Raw genomic sequence first — 20122 nt, forward strand, 5'->3', positions numbered from 1 at the left:
TGGAATAACAGCAATCACAGAGAGACTCCCCATTCTTTAGCTAATGCAACACGAGGCTAATCTTCTGAAGTGAAGCCTTCTGCGTGTGAAAACTACAATAAATATTAATCTTGTAATGTATGCATAATTAAATCCTCTTCAAGAGGCAAAAATAATTTTTATTTTGAAATTACAATACAGCTTCTGATTGTGACTTTATCAAACGTCTGCATGGGCTGCGGCTGTAGCTCAGTGGTAGGGCACTTGCTCAGCATGCGAGGGCCTGGGTTCCATCCCCAGCACCGTGGCCCACAGTACGACATTCCAGAAAATATGTCTGTGCCTCAAACACATAAATTGGGCACTTCCCCGGGGGGCATGTGGTGTTTTGTTTTCCTGTCCTTCTTAACTCTTTTCCATTGAAAATCTCTTTTCAAGCCAGAAAAGAAAATAATATTTTTTAAAAAGGGAGTGCAAAGGACACAGTCTTGCTGCTGAACTCCCGAAACTGAACTGCAGAGATACTCTCCAAGCAAAGGATGGTGATGGTGATGGTGCACTTCCCCAGCATGCCCGGGGCCCTGGCTTCCAACCCAGGTGAGCTGGGGACACCATCCTATCCAATCATGGAGGAACCAGGAGAAACAGAGCCGGAAGGACCCACGATCCTGCACAACAGCTGGGGGGTGGGGGTGTCCCACCCAAGGCAGAAGTAGGTCAAGCAGAGGAACCATGGGCAGGAAAAGCCAGAGGACTTTTGCTTTCCCAGCAGTGACATCTCTGGGGGTGACACTCAAAACCACTGCTGACGGAGTGCTCAGAAGCATCTGCCCTCCTCAACCACCTGGCCCAGGAGAAGTGGTGCTCCCACCTCCCACCTGCTGGAGCCCAGGTCACACAGCAGGTCAGCTCCAGATCTGTGCTCCAGAGTCCAGGAGCTTGCCCCTTGCTAATGGGTTCCCTTGAAGCTTCTCAGTCCCCACCATTCACACACGGCAGGGGGTAAAAGAAACATGTACCCTCCTTCAAGAACTCTCTGATCAGCTTCCAAGATGCCACTGATCCCTGGAGGGTCTCGCATGGAGCCCTGTGTAGTGGCCAGCCCACCCAGCGGTAGCCAGGAGATGACACCCACCAGGTGGGCAATTTCAGGTGTCCTTGGTGGTCGGGACCACAGCAGGAGTGGGCTGTAGCTCAGACACTATCCAGGCAACGTTTAGAGGCAGCAGCACACAGAGCAGTGGCCATGCGGGGAGAGGAGGAGTATCAAGCACAGAGACAGCAAGCACTCACTGCGTATGTCAGTACTAGTTAATAGGCAGCTGGTCCAGGTTAGGTCAGTGTGGATGCCCACAGAGACATTTGGGCTCACCTGTGACATGAACTGTATGTGTGACAGTCCCTGAGATCTGCCTCGCTTTCTGCATTCTAGTTTCCAAAAGAATCTTGATGAGTTTAGGTACAGGCTGAAAGTAAAATGACACTTGAGCTACTACCCACCACGACGACTTGGAAGACAGAGATCTTGGTTACAAGGCAAGGAAGAGAATTAAGCCCCAGAGGTGGTGACTCAAAAGTTTTCAAATGAACACACATCACTAAAAAGGTGACAGCACCAAGAAGCTCAGCTGCATGCTGAGCGCAGCCAACTGCACCCCAGGGCCACCCTGCCCATCACGGTGCCTATTACAATGCCATGCTTTCTCAAACACAAGGGTTCTACAAGGAGTGCATAAATAAATTCTGGAATTCAGATAATGTCCTCTTAGAATAATTATTGGTCAGAGTGTGACCATAGGCATGAGGGTCTCGAGACCCAGGGAGACATGTCAAAACATCATCGCTGCTTCTGCGGGGGCAAGAGGTGCCGCTGAGCTAGATGTCGATTTCTAATTCGTTTTTGGTGAAATATTTACATTTTTTTAAAGATTTTAAAAAATGTTTTCTTATTAGTTATTCATGACAGTAGAATGCATTTTGATCCATCACACATAAGTGGAGTATAAATTCTCATTCCTCTGGTTGTACATGATGTAGAATCACACCAGTTGTGTGATCATAGATGTACACAGGGCAAGAATTTTTGATTCATTCTACTATCCTTCCTACCCCCCAGAGCCCCTCCCCTCCCTTCACTCCCCTCTACCTAATCCAAAGTACCCCAAACCCCCACTTCTTATTGTGAATTAGCATCTTCATATCAGAGAAAACAGTTGGCCTTTGGTTTTTGGAGATTGGCTTATTTCACTTAGCATTATATTCTCCAGCTCCATCCATTTATCTTCAAATGCCATAATTTCATTTTTCTTTAAGGCTGAGTAATATTCCATTGTGTATATATATACCAGTTTCTTTTTTAATACTTTTTTTAGTTGTAGATGAACACATGCCTTTTATTTCATTTATTCATTTTTATTTGGTGCTGAGGATCACACCCAGTGCTTCATGTGCTAGGCAAGTGCTCTACCACTGAGCCACAACCCCAGACTGATACCACAGTTTCTTTTTCCATTCATCTGTTGAATGGCATCTAGATAGGTTCCATAGTTTGGCTATTATGAATTGAGCTGCTATAAACATTGATGTGGCTACATCACTATTGTATGCTGATTGTAAGTACTTTGGGTATTAAACCAAGGAGTAGGATAGCTGGGTCAAATGGGGGTTCCATTCCATGTTTTCTAAGAAGTCTCCATACTGCTTTCCATAGTGGCTGCACCAATTTGCAGTTCCACCAGCAGTGTATGAATGTGCCTTTTTTCCTCACATCCTCACCAACATTTATTGTTGCCTGTATTCTTGATGATTGCCATTCTGACAGGAGTGGAATAAAATCTCAGTGTAATTTTGGTTTGCATTTCTCTAATTGCTAGAGATGATGAACATTTTTTTATAGGGTTGATCGATTATATTTCTTCTTCTGTGAAGTGTCTATTCAGTTCCTTAGCCCATTTATTGATTGGGTTGTTTGTTTCTTTGGTGTTGAGGTTTTTGAGCTCTTTATATATCATGGAGATTAGTGCTCTATCTGAGGTGCATGTGGTAACGATTTTCTCCCATTTTAAAGGCTCTTTCTTCATGTTATTGCTTCCTTTGCTGAGAAAAAGCTTCTTAATTTGAATCCACCCCATTTATAGATTCTTGATATTAATTCTTGTGCTTTAGGAGTCTTGTTAAGATACTCAGATCCTAGGCTAACATGATGAAAATTTGGGCCTACTTTTTCTTCTATTGGGTGCAGGGTCTCTATTCTAGTGCCTAAGTCTTTGATCTACTTTGAGTTTTGTGCAGGGTGAGAGATAGGGTTTTAATCTCATTTTCCTACATGTGGTTTTCCAGTTTTCCCAGCACTATTTGTTCTGAATAAGCTCTCTTTTCTCCAGTGTATGTTTTTGGTGCCTTTGTCAAGTATGAGATAACTGTATTTATGTGGGTTAGTCTCTGTGCCCTCTATACTGCACCATTGGTCTACATGTCTATTTTGGTGCCAATACCATGCCCTTTTTATTACTATAGCTCTGTAGTATAGTTTAAGGTCTGGTATTGTGATGCCTCCTGCATTACTTTTTTCACTAAGGATTGCTTTGGCTATTTTGGGCCTCTTACTTTTACAAATGAATTCGATGATTGCCTTTTCTAGTTCTATGAAGAATGTCATTGGGATTTTTTTTAATATTTATTTTTTAGTTGGACACAATACTTTTATTTTGTTTATTTATTTTTATGTGGTGCTGAGGATTGAACCCAGGGCTTCACACGTGCAAGGCAAGCACTCTGCTGCTGAGCCACAACCCCAGCCCTCATTGGGATTTTAATAGAAATTGCATTAAATCTGTATAATGCTTTTGGTAGTATGGCCATTTTGACAATATTAATTCTGCCTATTCAAAAGCAAGGAAGATCTCTCCGTCTTCTAAGGTCTTCTTCAATTTCTTTCTTTAGTGTTCTGTAGTTTTCTTTATAGAGGTCTTTCACCTCTTTTGTTTGATTGATTCCCAAGTATTTTATTTTATTTTCTGAGGCTACTGTGAATGGAGTAGTTTTCCTAATTTCTCTTTCAGTGGATTCATCACTGATATATAGGAACATAATTCACCACATCAATGGATTTAAAGACCAGAATCATATAATCATCTCAACAGATGCAGAAAAAGCATTTGACAAAATCGCAACACTTCATGCTGAAAACACTAGAAAAACTAGGATAATAGGAACGCACCCCAACATTGTAAAAGCTGTCTATGCTAAGCCAAGGTAAGATCATTCTAAATGGAGAAAAAATGAAGGCATTCCCTCTAGAAACTGGAAAAAGACAGGGAGACAGGGATGCCCTCTTTCAACAGTCCTTGAAACTCTAGCCAGAGCAATCAGACAGACAAAAGAAATTAAAGGGATGCGAATGGGAAAAGAAGAACTCAAACTATCACTATTTGCTGATGATATGATTCTACATTTAGAAGACCTAAAAAATTCCATCAGAAAACTTCTAGAATAAATAAATTCAGCAACTTATTGGATATAAAATCAATACCCACAAATCAAACATGTTCCTAGAGGGGAGGGGGGATAGTAGAGGATAGGAAAGGCAGCAGAATACAACAGACACTAGTATGGCAACATGTAAATCAATGGATGTGTAACTGATGTGATTCTGCAATCTGTATACGGGGTAAAAATGGGAGTTCATAACCCACTTGAATCAAAGTGTGAAATATGATATATCAAGAACTATGTAATGTTTTGAACAACCAACAATAAAAAATTAAAAAAAAAAAAACATGTTCCTATACATCAATGTTTACATTTTTCTGGAGAAAATCTTGAGAAAAAAACATCCTAAACTTGAATGAGAACTATTAGCCAGATTTGCTTCTGCAGGTGTTACGTTCTGCAGCAAGAAGTCAAAATCCCGTACAGGATATTTCTACAATGTTCACAGTACACAGCTCACAGTTGGAAACACCTAGTGAATCAGATTCTCAAAAATGCTGAGTCAGGAGCAAAATACCACAAAACAGGACCAAGGCCGGGCAGGAGAGACTCACAGCTGCATGGCCTGCCAACCTGGCGAGGGGCCCATGGGGACACAGCACACATGATGACAAATTGGGGCTGAGAAGAGCAACACTGAAACCTGACAACCTGGGCCTAGACAAAGGCATCTCAAACTAAGACAGAGAAAACCCTCTTTGTGGAAATCCTATCAAAGCTTGTGTAGAGCCAGCTGTCAACAGATTACAAACACAGCCTCCAAAATCCGGTCCCCACGAGGCCACTCCAGCTCTCAGAAGCTGACGTGGACCTGTGACCTGACACGCTCTCGCTGGACAGTCTGTCCACGGGCATCCCCATCAGACACTGTGCCTGAGTGTTCCAGAAGCTGGAGGCTGCTCCACCCCTACGTCATGGAGCTGCACTGGTGGGCACAGGCCCACACCACCTGTGGTGCTCACTCGGAGGTGGAGCTGGCCAGAGTCCTGGTGTGCGGCAAGTACAAATGCACTGGGCTCCAAAGGCTCTGTACCAGACAAGGGCGACGGTATCCCAGTCTTCTCTGTTCTGATTCCACATTGTGATGAGACTCTGGACACGGAGCAGGGAGTAAAGAATTTGGCCTGGACCAAAGAGAGCACTGGCCTTGCCCTCAGCTGCTGGGCAAGGACACCTGAGAGCTGAGGACTGTCTTTGTTTAGGGTGGGGGGTGCCCATGATGGATCTGAATGGGGCCGGCCACACCCAGTAGTCCCAGGGTTGGGGCTGGCCATGCAGAAAGGCTGATGCGGTGATTTCAAGTGAGGACTTAGGTCTAGTGCTGTCAGTTAATCTGCAGACTGAGTCCAGACAAGGGGCGAGAGGCAGTCTGTCTTTCCCACATTTCATTGCCCAATGAAACTGGGGACAATGAACTCAGGTGAGCATCCTGGATTGGCCACACTCCACGTGTCCCATCGCGCCTTCCTGCCGCTGGTGTGAGGAGGGAGGCCAGCCTTGGGGACTGAAGGCTCTGTACAGTCAGGAGCAGTGTGGCTTGCGGGCAGCAGCAAGACAGAAGCACCAAGATTAAGTAGACATCTTTCTGGTTGCTTTTTAAATGCAGCTACTGGAGAGTTTTCAATCACACCTCTGGCAGCACCGCGTGTCTGTCCAACAGGACTGGTACCAACAGCACCCGTGTTGCTGGGTGCCTTCATTTAATGACCTTTTTAAGTGCTATTTGAGAAAATATGAGTTTTACCCTGGATTTTAATGCTTAGAACTACAATTACCTACATAAACTCTACACACAGGATCATCCTCTCTTCTGAAATCACAAAAAGAAATAAGAAGCCAATGCCATAAGTTTTTCTAATCTGGGTTTACTGAAATTAAATTCTGGTTTGATGATAACTAGGGAAGATCAACGAAACTGCAACCTGAGCCCAGCCTGCTCACTGAGATAGAATACAAAATTAAAACCCAAAGCAGGCAATTCTGCACTGAAAGCATAAGTGAATGGATCAAAATCTGTATCACTGAATAAGAAACCTTTATATTAATTCTACAATTAATTACTGACAAAAATAATCAAATAAAGGTATTGAGCTGAGTTGTATCAAAAAATCCACCCACCCACAAAAAGGTGTATCAAAAAACAGCTTCACATTCAAATTTAATAAGCCTGCCGCTTTAAGTCACAGACACAAATTAATCTCTTTTCTGATGGGCAATAGTGTAGTGCCTCTCGCATCCTCATCCACGACCTTTGCTGCCTTCTGGGTGTGTCTTCAAGTGTGTGCCCTGTGCTTGGTGGAGGCTCCCCAAGGATTGCAGCGGGTGTGGCGGGGCTGACTGACCCTGTTGGGGAAGAGTCTGCTGAACTCTGAGATGTCGCCTTCTCCTTAATAAAGGTGGCTGGCTTCAATTCTAATCTTTGCTTGAAAATTCACATTTGTCGTTGGCAACCTATAACGCCTGCCACTCGTTTTTCTGGAAGGGATGGGAACAATCTGCTGGGCATTGAGAAAGTGTCTGGGGAACGTCTGAGGAGCCGTGGTTCATCCCCAGTCGGTCTGCCCAGGGAAAGGCGGGCTCAGAGGCAGCAAACTCAGCTTGCAACTCAGCCAGCCAGGAAGGGCCTCCTCTGAGCACACTGTCACACGCCCTCAGGAAGCCAAAGGCGTGCTGTGGACATGCTTTCTCTTTCATCCCAAGACTTGCAAACATGCACTAAGGTTGGTGCTTCAAGGTTGTCCTCAGAATCGCTTCAGTGAGGAATTATGTGATGCTGGGTAAGTGGGTGGTGGTGACTCACCTTGCTGTCCCCACTCACCTTGCTGTCCCCACAGTACAGAGGGCCAAAGATCCCTTAGCATTATCGGAGAGCGGGATTGACCCCATCTGGGGGTGACTAGCTTAAGGAGGCTGAGTGAATGTCAACCAGGGACAGGATAATAAGCTAACAGCCAGGGCACTTGGCTAAAGCCTCCCCAGACTCCAGGGCTGCGGGGATTCACCAGCGGCAGGGTTCATCTGTTTTTGTTGCTAATTCTGAGCTTGACAATTAATGAATCTGCGAAAAAGTGCAGCCTGAGTCCTGGCCCAGGGGGTGTGGTGACATGGGCTCTGTCCTCGCCCCTGGGCAGCCCTCTCCAGGGCCTGGGTTTTGAGAACTGGAGTTGTGTAAGGATGGGCAGAAGCCCACGGAGTCCTACCAGAGGGGGTTGCACCTGCCCATGGGAAGGGCGTGGGCCCTGTGCAAACCCACAGGCTGGGACAGGGACTGGCTGCTGGCCCACCACCAGGGAACAGCCCTGCCCACTAGAGGAGACTGGGCATGGCCTTCTTTTTGCAGGCACCCATCTCTGCTGCCTTTCCTTCCCCCCTGAGGACTCTGCCAGACTCCCCCCAACTCACTTCACCTGCCCCAAGTCAGAAGGAATATGAAGTCAATAAATAAATTAACCTGCGGATCTGCACAGTTCTGACTCTTTAAAGCTTTCTAATCAATAGCCCTGGGAGGCTCCCTCTGCAACTAAGGTTGTTACTCAGGGATACGAGGCTGCCGCAACATTTAGAGTGCAGCCTGTAAATCTCCCAATCTGAGATCATAAAAGAAAATAGACAAAACATTAAAAGATTTGACTACTGGGCTGTTTTGTCATTTGATGATAACATAAAAAAAAAATCAGTGAAGTTTTGAGAGGATCTGCACGTTAAAAAAAAAAAATCCATGTATGGGAAACATAATGCACTGTTGTGAGCCCCGAGGCACTGTCAAGAGGACCCTGTCAACTCCATTCAGACTGCATTCCAGCCCCTCAAGGCTGCGACTCACCCGCACAACCAAAGACAACACCAGATAAACACGTACCCACTGCGTCTGTGCCATCTCCTTCATCGACTCCGTGAAGGCGACAGCAAATCTAGTAAATGAACAAAAATAATGGAGACAATTAGGCCAGAATTCAATTAACAAAACTGTGAAACAGCTCCTCGGAACAAATGATGAGAGACAGGGTAAGGCACTGAATTTAAAGTGCAATCAATCTTTATTACTTGTGGTCACTGACCATTAGGTTCACACTCCACTCACATCAAAAAAGTTGCTTGTGGAAGAAGTAAACCAAATGATGCTCAAAACTTTCTATTTTTCTTATTAATTCCATGCAAGGTCAGAGAAACAGGGGTAGAATTAAAGCCAGCAAGCCAGGTGCAGGAGAGAAGCAGGGCACTTGGCTAAAGCCTCCCTGAGACTCCAGGGCTGTGGGGATTCACCAGATGGACAGGAACACCTACGTGTTATTTTATTGGATTTGTGCATTTGTTTATTTACTTTTTTTTAACCAGAGATTGAACCCTGAGGTGCTCTACCACCCAGCCCTTTTAATTTTTTTTTTTTTTTTTTTTTTATTGTGAAGCAGGGCCTTGCTAAGCTGCAGAGGTTCGTTGGTCTCAAACTTGTGATCCTCCTGCCTCTGCCTCCCAAGTCACTGGGATTGAAGATATGCACCATCATGCCCGGCACATCTACATTTTGATACAGTTAAATACTTCTTCAGCAAATGTGCAAGGGGCTCTTAAGCTAAGAATGAGAAGATAAGGTGTTCATGAAGTTCTTGTTTGTCATGAAGTACAGAAATATTAACAGATACCTCTTAATGGAAATGAATACCACATTCCTAGGTGGGAAGGATATGAAGATGTTCCTTTTCACCAAGTGAGATGAGAATTCAATAGCAGTGCAAAGGGCATCCTGGCCCATCGCCAGCTACTGCTGTTCACCCAGGGAACAGGGCTTCAAGGAAGGCTGCCGCGTGACCAGGACCAAGAAGACCAGAATTCCTGGAGGGCTTCATCCCAGAGGGCACCTTGAGTCAAAGGCTCGGGAGACCATGGTGGGCACTGGAGGCCGTCCATCATTCCTGCCTGACAACGTCACTATTCCAGGCAAGCAGGCAGTGTGCCCCCTCTGAGGGCGCCCTGTTTCCGCCCTCCTCAGAGAGAATGCTCTAGTGTGTGGAGCCCTAAGGCCCTGGGCCAGGAAGGAACTTGAAGACAGCAGCCCTCTTGTGAAAGGTGTCCAACAAGGACCCTTGCACCTTGGTTGAATATTGGGTTTACCCACCTTGCCTTGTGATTCTGTTTGTTGAAAACATCAGTAGTCAAGACTACAGCTCAGAAAACTACAGGTGGAATTACCGGTATTTAGCTAGTGCTGACCTACCAAACAGCAAAGCCACGGCGTTAACCTAGGAGGTGCAGTTTTCTAATCATGAAATGACTTTTATGCCACTTCATTTCATGTCAACCCTCTCTTGATCATTGATTTAACAATATTTTCCTCAATAGCTTTCTGAATGATGCTCCATGAAATGATTTCCACAATTTTGCGGATACTTTTCATTTAATTTTGATATTTATAAAATAATTGCCAAATTATTACTATATTATAATATTTACAAGCTGAAGATTGACGCTAAATTAAAATTGGACACTATACTATATAGAAAAAAAAAGGCTAACATATGAAAGAAAATGTTTGAGCTATTCCCTATAGAAAAAATGCACTGATTTAAGAATTATTTGATGGAAGATGAGACACCACAGAGTTAGGCAAGGTCCAGGCTTTGCTTTATAGAACAGGGACTCTGGTGTCAGCCAAGACCTGTTTGATGCCTGCAAATTTCTTGCCCACTAACCTCAATCAATGACCCCCAAATAAAAATCAAAATTGTTTTAATAACAATGTAATGAATAATACTAATGATAATACCATTAAGATGGATTCGCTCAGTATTAGTTCTAGTAAACAGAATTATTTTTCTTCTTTAAAACTGTGTGTTAAAAACCACATGATTCTAGAGGTAATAAGTGTTTGGAGCATGAGACCACCACAGAGAAACCCTGTAGGACGGCTTCCCTTCAAGGCGGCCCCCAAGGGTCAGCGCCTTCGTCCACTGGGGGTACACATGAGCATGCACTCAGAATGTGGGTCTCCATTTTCAACAGGCTGCATTTCCATCCACTTGGGCTCAGCAAGTCCTCAAGAATAACAGGGTCCCGGCATTCCCTGGCCCAAGGGGTGTCCAAAGACTGCACCCACATTACACAAATAGGCTGCCCTGGGGGGTTGGGGGTGACCCAGCTACATAAACACACAAGCATTCCAACCTCCCCAGGGCTCGACAGCCAGCAGACGTCATGATGAGCTACAGAAAACTGACAACTGGTGATTTATCAGGCTAAAAACCGATTATCCGGTTGAGTTTTCTTTTGCTTTTACATGAAGACATGAAGATTAAAAACAGTGGAAAGGACCCGCAGGCAGTCCCTGGATATGGGGTTGCTCTACAGAGGTGAGCCTTTCTCAGGGCAGCCAGTGGGGGCCTGGGAGGCCTAACGGCACAGGCCCGGCCTCCTGGATCCCACAAAGCCTGACACTCGCCTCAAAATGTGTCGTTAGCTTAGCCCTCTATGTGTACATGTGCACATTCACTTCTTTCAATTAACCTCCTCTTTCTTCCAAGTTGGCATGGAACAGTGGAAGGCACCTATTGCTGCTCTAGGTCTGGCTCCTCGTATAGCTCTGTAGCATTAGTTACGCCGTAGGGTCCAACTTACTCCAGGCTGTTGTACAAATACGATTACTGCTAGAGTTTCAATACAAAGTGTCCCCCAAGATTTATGTGTTGAAGGCCTCTCCCTAATGCAGCCATGTCCAGAGGGGAAGTGTGGGGCAGTGAGTGGATGAGGGCTCTGACCCCACTGGTGGTTCATCCATCGATGGATTCGTAATCTGAATGGACTCCTGGGATTGGGCAGAAACTGCAGGAGCAGCTGAAGGGACCCAGCTGAAGGAGTGGGTTCTGGGGGCATGCCCTTAAGGACTTCATCTTGGCCCTAACTGGTCCTCCCTCTTCCATCCCTTGCTTCCTGGCTGCCAAAAGCTGAGCAGCTTTCCTCGGCCATATGTTCTTCCACCACGATATTCTTCTGCCCTCCCTCAGGCCCAGAGCACAGTGCCAGCCAGCCAGACTGAGGCCTCTGAAACTGTGAGCCAGAGTACATCTTTCCTCCTTTAAGTGGTTTCCATCAAGAATTTTGGTCAGTGATGAAAAAAGCTGACAATACAACCATTTTCTAAGTATGCCTTGTTAAAAGACAAAATCACAACCAATTTAAAGACTGTGATGGGCTTTAGTTAGAGTCTAGGATCAGAAATGCCTCTGTAAACAGGGCAAGCATTCTGATGAGCTGGGTAGGGTCCATCCGCTTGACAGACAGGAAAGGCCCTCAGCAACTTAGTGAGACTCTAAGCAACTTAATGAGACCCTGTCTCAAATTAAAAAAAAATAAAAAGGCTTGAGGATGTGGCTCAGTGGTAAAGCACCCCTGGGTTCAATCTCCAGCACCAAGAAAAGAACAATATCACATGTGATCTTTTGAACACCTGGGCAGGAAAGCTCTGGAAGTGATTCCAGCTGAGGTTCTGACCTCCCCACCTGGGGGTAGAAACATGTGCAGGCTTACTGGAGGCTGCAGAGATGGAGCTGCTATCCACATTCAGCATCTGGGGACAGAGGCTTGTCCCCCAACCCCACAGGACTATGGGATTCCTGGTCCCAGGTCCTCGCAGTGCCACCTTTGAGTAGCACCCCACAGCAGCGGACAGACTTATACTCCTGGTGCTCATGGTATGGCTGGGAGTGGCATGACTGAGCAAAAGACTGAGCTGCGGTTTAGGAATCCAGCAGGTGGCCTGTCTTGCAAAGGATGCACAGAGCTCAGGAAGTGACAGGCAGGAACCCTGCAGGGAGCAGCTGCTGGGACGAACCTGAGGCAAAGAGCACCTCATTCGTGGGCTGATAAAGCAAGAGTTCCCTGTGTCATCTGAGAAGGCAGCAGCTGTCTTTTATGCCACGGGGACAGTCTACAAGAACCCACCCAGTATTAAGTGGAGGCCAAGGGCCCGGAGTCAGGTACCTGAGGATTCACGGCCACACACCACCGTGGCACATGAGGGGAGAGGTGCCGGGAAGCTGGTTGCCTGTGGGTAGACGGGAACTGCCTAACAACCGCTCTGCTCAGTCTTTCAGTGAATCCCATGCAAGTGGGTTCAGTGTGGGACCCGGGAGCTTCTCAGGGGTTACCTGGCTTCCTCGAGCACTCTCCCCATCACTTCGTTTTTTTCCCTGTGGTTGGCATCCTCGTTTAAATCCGTTCCCCCGAAGATGATTCCAAAAGGAATTTGATGACCTGGGAACCGGTGACAGGAAACAGGATTTAGCTTTGGAAACGTCCCCAGCAACCCACCCCAGAGGATGAATGGAAAGCTGCCATTTCAGAGCAAGGGGCTGTACGGAGCGGAGGAGTGGGTCTCAGCCCACAGTGGCAGCTCTGAGATCCGCCACCGGAGATGCCAACCGCTGTGGCCGTGACTGGCTTTTGTTTTTTCAATTAATTTGCTTTAAATTTTATCAGATGAAAAATATTGGTAGCTACCATCTATCAAAGCTAAGTTTATCATTTCTGGGAAACAAGCTCATCTGTGACCATCGAGGTTTGTGACAGAGAAAGGGGCCTCCCAGCTTAGAGCTGTCATTTGTCATCATGCCAGCCAGCGGCTGAGGGGATGTAAGAGACATGATCCCAACCAAGTCCCCAAGCAGTATGCAGCACAGCAGGAGGGATAAATCACAGCCACAGGGCTGCAGTGGGAACCAGGTACCCACAGTGCTGAGCACTGCAGGCAGGAGGGACCCTGAGAGGGCAGACACAGACTCCCAGCGGAGGCCAAGGTTGAGGGAAGCACAGGGCGAGGCTGTCCCCGGCTCTCTCGGGAACCAAGTCATGAGCACCAAGGTTCACAGATCAAGTTCAATGATGTGCTCATCACAAGCGACTCCCCTGCTCCCTGAAAGGACTTCCAAAGGTCAATTTAGTGTCTCCAAAGCTTCTATGGCTTGCAAACCCGCAACAGGTCAAGTCCAACCAGAGTCACCCTGGGATTTCCCACACAAGCTGACTCCTTTGAGTGTGTTAGGGAGAGATACTGAACTTTCCTTTTTATCAAAAGAATTGTTTTCATCATGGAAATTAGCAGATTCCATCTTTCTCTATCTATCTAGATTGCTCTCAACCTAGAATGTCACTGCCAAGAATTCAGCCTCAAGATACTGAGCAGAGCAGTAATGCAAGTGCGTGCGATAAAGGTGCTAGAAGAAGGAGAATCTGAGACACAATCTAGTGATCGCCGATGGAGACAATCCTTGTTTTAGGAGGGGTGTGTGTGAGTGTGTGTGTGTGTGTGTATACTCAGAAAAACTGACAAAATCTACTGCTGAGTGAAGAAAACAAGCATGTGTTGGTCAACACAGTGTGTGTGTGGCCGTGATAAACATGTCTCTACGCATCTAACATCTGTGCAAAGACACTCGACACAAACTGCCGCGGCCTCTGGGAAGACCTGCCAGGCCCCAGGTCCTAATGGGTAACACTGACGTTCACTTTCCAATGCTTTATGCTGTTGGAATTCCAGACTATGGACCTGTTTGAACTTTCCCAAGATACAGAGACAGAACAGGAATGAAGTGAACCTGGTTCCCTGAGGCAGCAGGTTTAGGTCTTGAAGACGCAGGGATGGGCAGGTGCTCATCCCATGTAGGAGATGCTCACCCCATGTGGGAGGACATGACTCTCTGGGGACCAGCAGATCTCTGGGAGCAGTAGGGCAGCCAGTAGAACTGAGGTTGCTAGAAGCTGCCTGCAGACCGGGGAGACAACCCTGGGCTATCCCAGTGGCCCATCCTGAGGGTGAGGAGGGAGGCAGGTATGTATGAGTCACACAGGGAGACTCGAGAGCCACAGAGGGCTTGGAGCTGGAGGAGGGGCCATGGGGCGAGATGAGAACTGACCCAGGAGCCGCTGGGGGTGAGCACTGCCTGCTGAGCCCCTGTAGCTTAGGACCTCCAGGTCCACAGGTCTCCAGAACTGTGGGACAATGAATGGGGTCCTGTGGTACCTTGTCACGCAGCATTAGGCAGCCAATGCAGCCTAAGCCACCAAGGAAGTTCCCTTAGCAAAGACTGCTGGTGAAGAAGGCAAAGGAGGAGAGTGGGAAAGCCTTTCTCAGCACCTAAAATGCTGCTTCAGAGGCAAGCAAGGCCTGGGGCCTGGCTGACACAAAGAGCCCCTGCTGCGGTGGGGGAGGCGCCAGAATTGGGCTCCAGTCCACCCTGGGCTCCAACCAGCTCCACCTGGAAGATGTGACTTAGGGCAAGGTGCTCATTTCTCTGATCCTCACCCTCTCCCCAGAGACAGAGATGGTAATAATTAGCTGGTTAACTGACTGGTTGCTGAGACCTTAGAAGAGACTGTACACAACACGCCGGGTTCCCAGCAGACGCCACGCAGAGAGCTAGTCTCACTGTGCTTTACACCAAAGACATTCGGATACACCAGTCCAGAAATTGTCTGAATTACGTTAGCACTTAGAAGAATGGAACTTGAGCTATTTCACCTACTTATTTTTCAGTGCTCATTTTATAGTTAAGAAAAGGAAGTCCTAAATAAGTTGCACGTTAGTCTTAATCACAAGACTTTTAAAAACTCACCATAATTGTTATTGATAAGTTCTAGAAGCCCCTTTGGACCTTTTCCTTTCTGCAGCATGATGTGTGGAGAATGCATTTGGAAAGCTATTTTTATTAGTGTACATATGTATGGTGTTTTGAAATATGTGCACATTGTGGGATGGCTAGATCAAGCTCATTAACACACACATCACCTCTCTGACTGGTCATTCTGTGGTAAGGACATAAAAGCTATTCTCCAGCAATATTCAAGATGCAACACATTGCTGTTAACGACAGTCAGAATGCTGCACAACAGATCTCCAGTCTCTTCCTTCTGACTAACTGAAGCTAGAGTCTTTACCAACAGCTCCCCAGTGACCCCACGGCGGCTTCTGGAACCACAGTTTCAGCCTCTGCTTCTAGGGATCCTGAGATTACACAGGTAAGTGGGCTCCTGGGGGATCTGTCTTTCTGTGTCTGGCTTATTTCTCTTAACAGAATATCCTTCTGGTTCATCCAGGTGTTTGCAAATGAGAGGATTTTCAAAGCTAGAATCCCACGGGTATATACACCCATTTTCTTTATCCACTAATCTATGGATGGACAGTGAAGTCAATTCCCCATCTTGGCTGTTGTGAACAATGCTTCAGTGAATGTGGGGTGCAGATGTCCTAAGGAACACAGGGGAGACCCTCTCCAAAAGTGTATGCTGTGGTCTACTCACCAGTATTGCTTACAGTTGAGGGGAAAATGGAAATAGACGCAACCTTTCCTAGCCAACCATACTGTGGAAGACCACTCAAGGACAGAAGGAATGGTCTAAACATTGTGTTAGATAGAAACAGATAACTGAATTATGACATGACTGCAATTTTAAAAACACCCACAATCTGCAGAGTGAGAGCCAGAGGGTGGGCTGGAGGAAGAGAGCTAGTCGGATGCCGGGTTTCACTTTCGGAAATCACCAATTCCGTTTCCTCTGCACAAATGCACGCGGGGGCTGCTCCAGCAAGTAGTTAGACTCCTTCTTGATCAGTCACCTGAGCCTGTTGGCTGCCCTGTTAGGTTCAAGCCTGAGCCTATTTTCAACAAGAAACACAGGAGGGCTTCATTCACACAGGGGACTGCCAGCATCAAATGTCCTGGAAAGTTATCTCTCACTCGCTGGTTAAGGCCCCTGAAAGGAGGCCAGAAAGCCAGCTGCAGGGTGGCAGGTGTCACAGCCCAAATGAGAACAGCTACAAGGGTCCCTTATTAAACACTCCAGAGACTGACTGCAGTGTGGACAGGCCCAGAGGGAGCAATGAATGTGCCATTTCAAAGTTCACATTTGTACTGTTTTCTGAAATACTACCACTATTCCTGCAGTATATCTGCAAGGCAGACCAATGTTGCTAAGGTGCTATCCCTTTGTCTGCATATTTGTTCTAGCGACTTTCTTACCTAATCATGCCCTCAGCAAACACTAATTTTAAAAAGAAAAGTGAGCTGGGAACAGACCCTCAGTTGATAGAGTACTTGTCTCACATGCGCAAGGCCCTGGGTTCAATCCCCAGCACCACAAGGGAAAAACAAACAAAAAGTGAACTTGCACTTGTCCAGGTTAAGGTCTTGCTTATGTTGAATACACACAGCCACACACCCATGGCTTGTTTTCCTCCAGCAATATGTATCAGAAGCTTAGAAATGCCTACACCCTAAGATCACTTTTAGAAAATTCTAAAGTAAGTGAGATGAAATCTTTTCCAAAAGAATATGTAAACATCTCTGTTCATCAATACACTGTTTATAACTGAGGGGGAAATAAGATGCAATCCTTTGACAACAGAGGCAATGTTCTGATAATATTGTTAGGTAAAAATAAGTAACTAATCTAAAAGTACCATATGACTACAATTTAAACATACACACTGTGCAATATGGTGGGAAACCGGAGCAGCATTTTGAGTATTTCATATCTGCTTAGCCCCTAGTCAGCAGCCCACAAACATCTTCTGAAGGTAGTTGCAAGTTTAGATTGTAAGAATGTATCTTTTTTTGCAAACTTAATTTTTTAATAAAAATGTGAAACAAATAAAACCAAATCACACACAGACTCTGGTCCTTTCTGCCTAAAATCACAGGTGCCACAGTTTCTTCCTTGCCTTTTTATATAGTTTCCAAATCACCTACTAATGTAATTTCAGAAATCAGTGAATGTATATATTTAATAAAAGACTATAAAAGTTTCATGGTGCATGGAGTAGAACTGAAGTCCAGGCAGTTAGTAACAGTGTAGCACCTGCTGATGTGCAGAACTGGCTCATGAGTACTGGGTACTTTGCCTGGTGAAAACTGCATGGCCCAGCAATAGGCTTCTCACCGGCCGGGCGGGCTTCTATTGCTTTTCACAGGTTACACTACCCAGTTTTACTTTTTAAAAGATAGCCCTTGGGAAGGATGATATTTGATTTCCATAATGAAAAAATGAGCAACAGACGAACAAATAAAAGCTGAGCCAAATTTACTCTGAGGGGTGCTGCCTCTGGTCTTAAAATTTGTTAGGTGGTGCAATAAAATTGGTTAATTGATTTTTTCCTCAGGGTTGTCTGGGGGTGGGGGGCTTGAGCCCCACAACTCTTAAGAGAAGCAAACCTAATTTCAGATGTCTTTGTGTTTGTTGAAACAGAGGTCAAGAAAGGTAAAACTGAAAAGAACCCAAGTTCAAAGAAAAAAAAGCATTTTTGACTAAAGTGTGGGGAATAGGTCCTTGCTCATCTGAGTAGAATGTGAACTGGAATAACCTTTCTGGGTAGCAATTTGTCAGTGTCAATCAAAATTTAAAATAATAATAATAATAATACTGTCCCCTGGCCTACAAGTTTATCTAGGAATTAGTACTACTGATAGCTCTCATAATGAAGTTAAGACATATAATCAAAGGTACTACAACATTGCTTAGAACAGCAAAACTCAGATCTTCAATAAATATGTGCATTCTTACAGTGAAATTCAGGTTGAGTGAGCCTAATCCAAAAATCCAAAATAGCAAATGTTCCAAAATCGGAAGCTTTTTGAAGACTGACATGAAGTCACAAGCTGGAAATTTCCAATTCTGACCTTACATAACAGGTCACCAACAAAAGGCAGGCACACCACAATACTCTACAGAACTACTTTCAGGCCATGAAATAAGGTGTATAGGAAATATAAGTAACTTTTTAGACTTGGGACCCATTCCCCAAATATTTCATTATATATATGCAAATACTCTACAATTTTAAAAAATCTAAAATCACAAACATTCTGTCCCAAGCATTTCAGAACAGGAATATTCAACCTGTACCAGGCAGCCACTGAGAGGGAGGCTGACATAGTTATGCAAGTAGGGAAGGTACATAAGGAAACATACAGAATAACCTAACTTGTAGGAATAAAATATATTCCACATTGCAGGAGAAACAATTTGAAAGAAACACCAGGTATAGACGACATAGACAATACCTCTTGCAGCCAGGAGGATTCCAGATTGGGCTGAAGGGCGTCTGCAGCTAACCATCGGCAATAGCCTCACATGCACCTGTGAGCCAGAGCCGGCATAGGCCTCTCTCTGGCTCCAGGAGGAAGGTTACCCCAACACATTCTGGGATAAACCTCAGACTCTGCTGCATCCTACGACACTTAGAAGAGACTTGGGGTCCTATGCTGTTCACAGAAAAGCATTCTCTGGGAATAACACTTTCAGAAGCAGGGTCCCTGCTTCTGAAAAGAAATCACTTCTGACAGTGAGGGGTCCCAGAAACAGGACAGCAGGTACACTCTTGCAGGTTCACGAGCTACGATGCCTATACCAAGACATGCACTGCAGAGGCTGAAGTAGAAAAATTCAAAGACAATTTAAGGTCTATAAATTGAATACTTCAAATCATGGCATTTCCAAGAGACAGAGGAGGTAGAGTTGCTAGGGTTCCCAGGGGTGGAGATGCCCCAACTGTGTGGCTTGAAGGAGGGGCATCTACACAAACGTGCAAAGGCCTACATGGTGGCCAGTATCCAAGAGGGTCACCTCCTTGCATATGCTCTGCCTAGGACCCATGCCATATAGTGCCAGGTAACCAACAGGACTCCTGTTGGGCAGTTTCTGAGGCTGGGTGGTAGAAGACAAAGTGACTACATTTTCTCTCTCTTGGGTTGTTCTCTCTGGGAGAAGCTGGCCACCATTTCTGAGGACACTCACATGTCCCTGGAGAAGTCTCGTCTCCTGCCCATAGGTGACTGAGCCGCAGTCATGGATATGACCCTCCAACAGCCCGGGTTAACCCAACAGCCCAGGTTGACAGTAGCACACAAGAGCCCCTAGGACAGAATGTCCAGCCAGGCTGCTGGCAAGCGTGTCGCTGAGAGCAGCTAAGTTTGGAGGTTATGCAATAGTAGGTAACTAACACAGTAGATATATTTCTAAAAGAATCTACATGAAAAAAATACTAGCTGGCTGCCTCTGGGGAGGACAAATGAGGCAGAGGGGACAAGAGGCAGGCAAGAGATCCCCTTTCATGCCACACCCTGGAGTCAGGCCTTACTCCAAGCTGGGGGAATGTTTTGCCATGCATGTTTTTATTTAACAAATAAAAAAGAGCATGAAAGCAGAATGTCCCCATATGTGGAGACAGCGTCCCAAGAGGCTCAACTGCAGAAGTGAGGAGAACCTCACCTCATCCTTGGCAGTGAAACTTCTGAACACCGAGGAAGCTTCACATATTTTGTGACCAAAAAGTGATCCCAGCATGAGTGCCATAGATAATGGTGGTCTACAAGTGACTGCTGTCCCCTGAAACACACAGCATAAACGGCACCTTCACCAGGCCACCAATTCAAGAAAGTCCTTCCTGGCTCAGCTAACACAGAACACCTGTCCTGCCCCAACTCGGGGCTATGCTCTCAGGGAAGCCATGCAGGCTGGGCGTATTACAAAACCCACCATCTGCAAAAAGGTCAAGACTGAAACAGGAGAAAAGAAGGACAATGTGCACCTCCTCTGGGTGTCCCAGGAAGCAGCCTGCTGGGCTCCCGAGGGGCCAACAGTCTCTGTAGGGACGTCCTGCTGTTGTCCT

General features: G+C 45.9%; 1 protein-coding gene across 5 annotated transcripts in view; it reads right to left on the reverse strand.

Moving 5' to 3' along the window:
- Window positions 1-20122, reverse strand: part of Glt1d1 (glycosyltransferase 1 domain containing 1) — a 74101-nt gene that overhangs the window by 40349 nt on the left and 13630 nt on the right. For 4 of the 5 annotated variants that reach the window (XM_046445968.2, XM_058579761.1, XM_046445969.2 and 1 more), the window contains exons 3-4: window positions 12609-12714; window positions 8330-8381 (exon numbers count right to left, since the gene is read on the reverse strand). In XM_046445968.2, the coding sequence (XP_046301924.1) occupies window positions 8330-8381; window positions 12609-12714 (158 nt within the window). Of the gene's footprint in view, window positions 1-1351; window positions 1408-8329; window positions 8382-12608; window positions 12715-19248; window positions 19296-20122 lie in introns of those variants that run through there. The other variant, XM_058579760.1, reaches the window with a different exon arrangement.

The sequence above is a fragment of the Marmota monax genome, unplaced genomic scaffold (genome assembly GCF_021218885.2).
Source record: "Marmota monax isolate L192 unplaced genomic scaffold, Marmota_monax_Labrador192_F-V1.1 WCK01_AAM20220418_F8-fsc00200, whole genome shotgun sequence".
In the NCBI taxonomy this organism is placed as follows: domain Eukaryota; kingdom Metazoa; phylum Chordata; class Mammalia; order Rodentia; family Sciuridae; genus Marmota; species Marmota monax.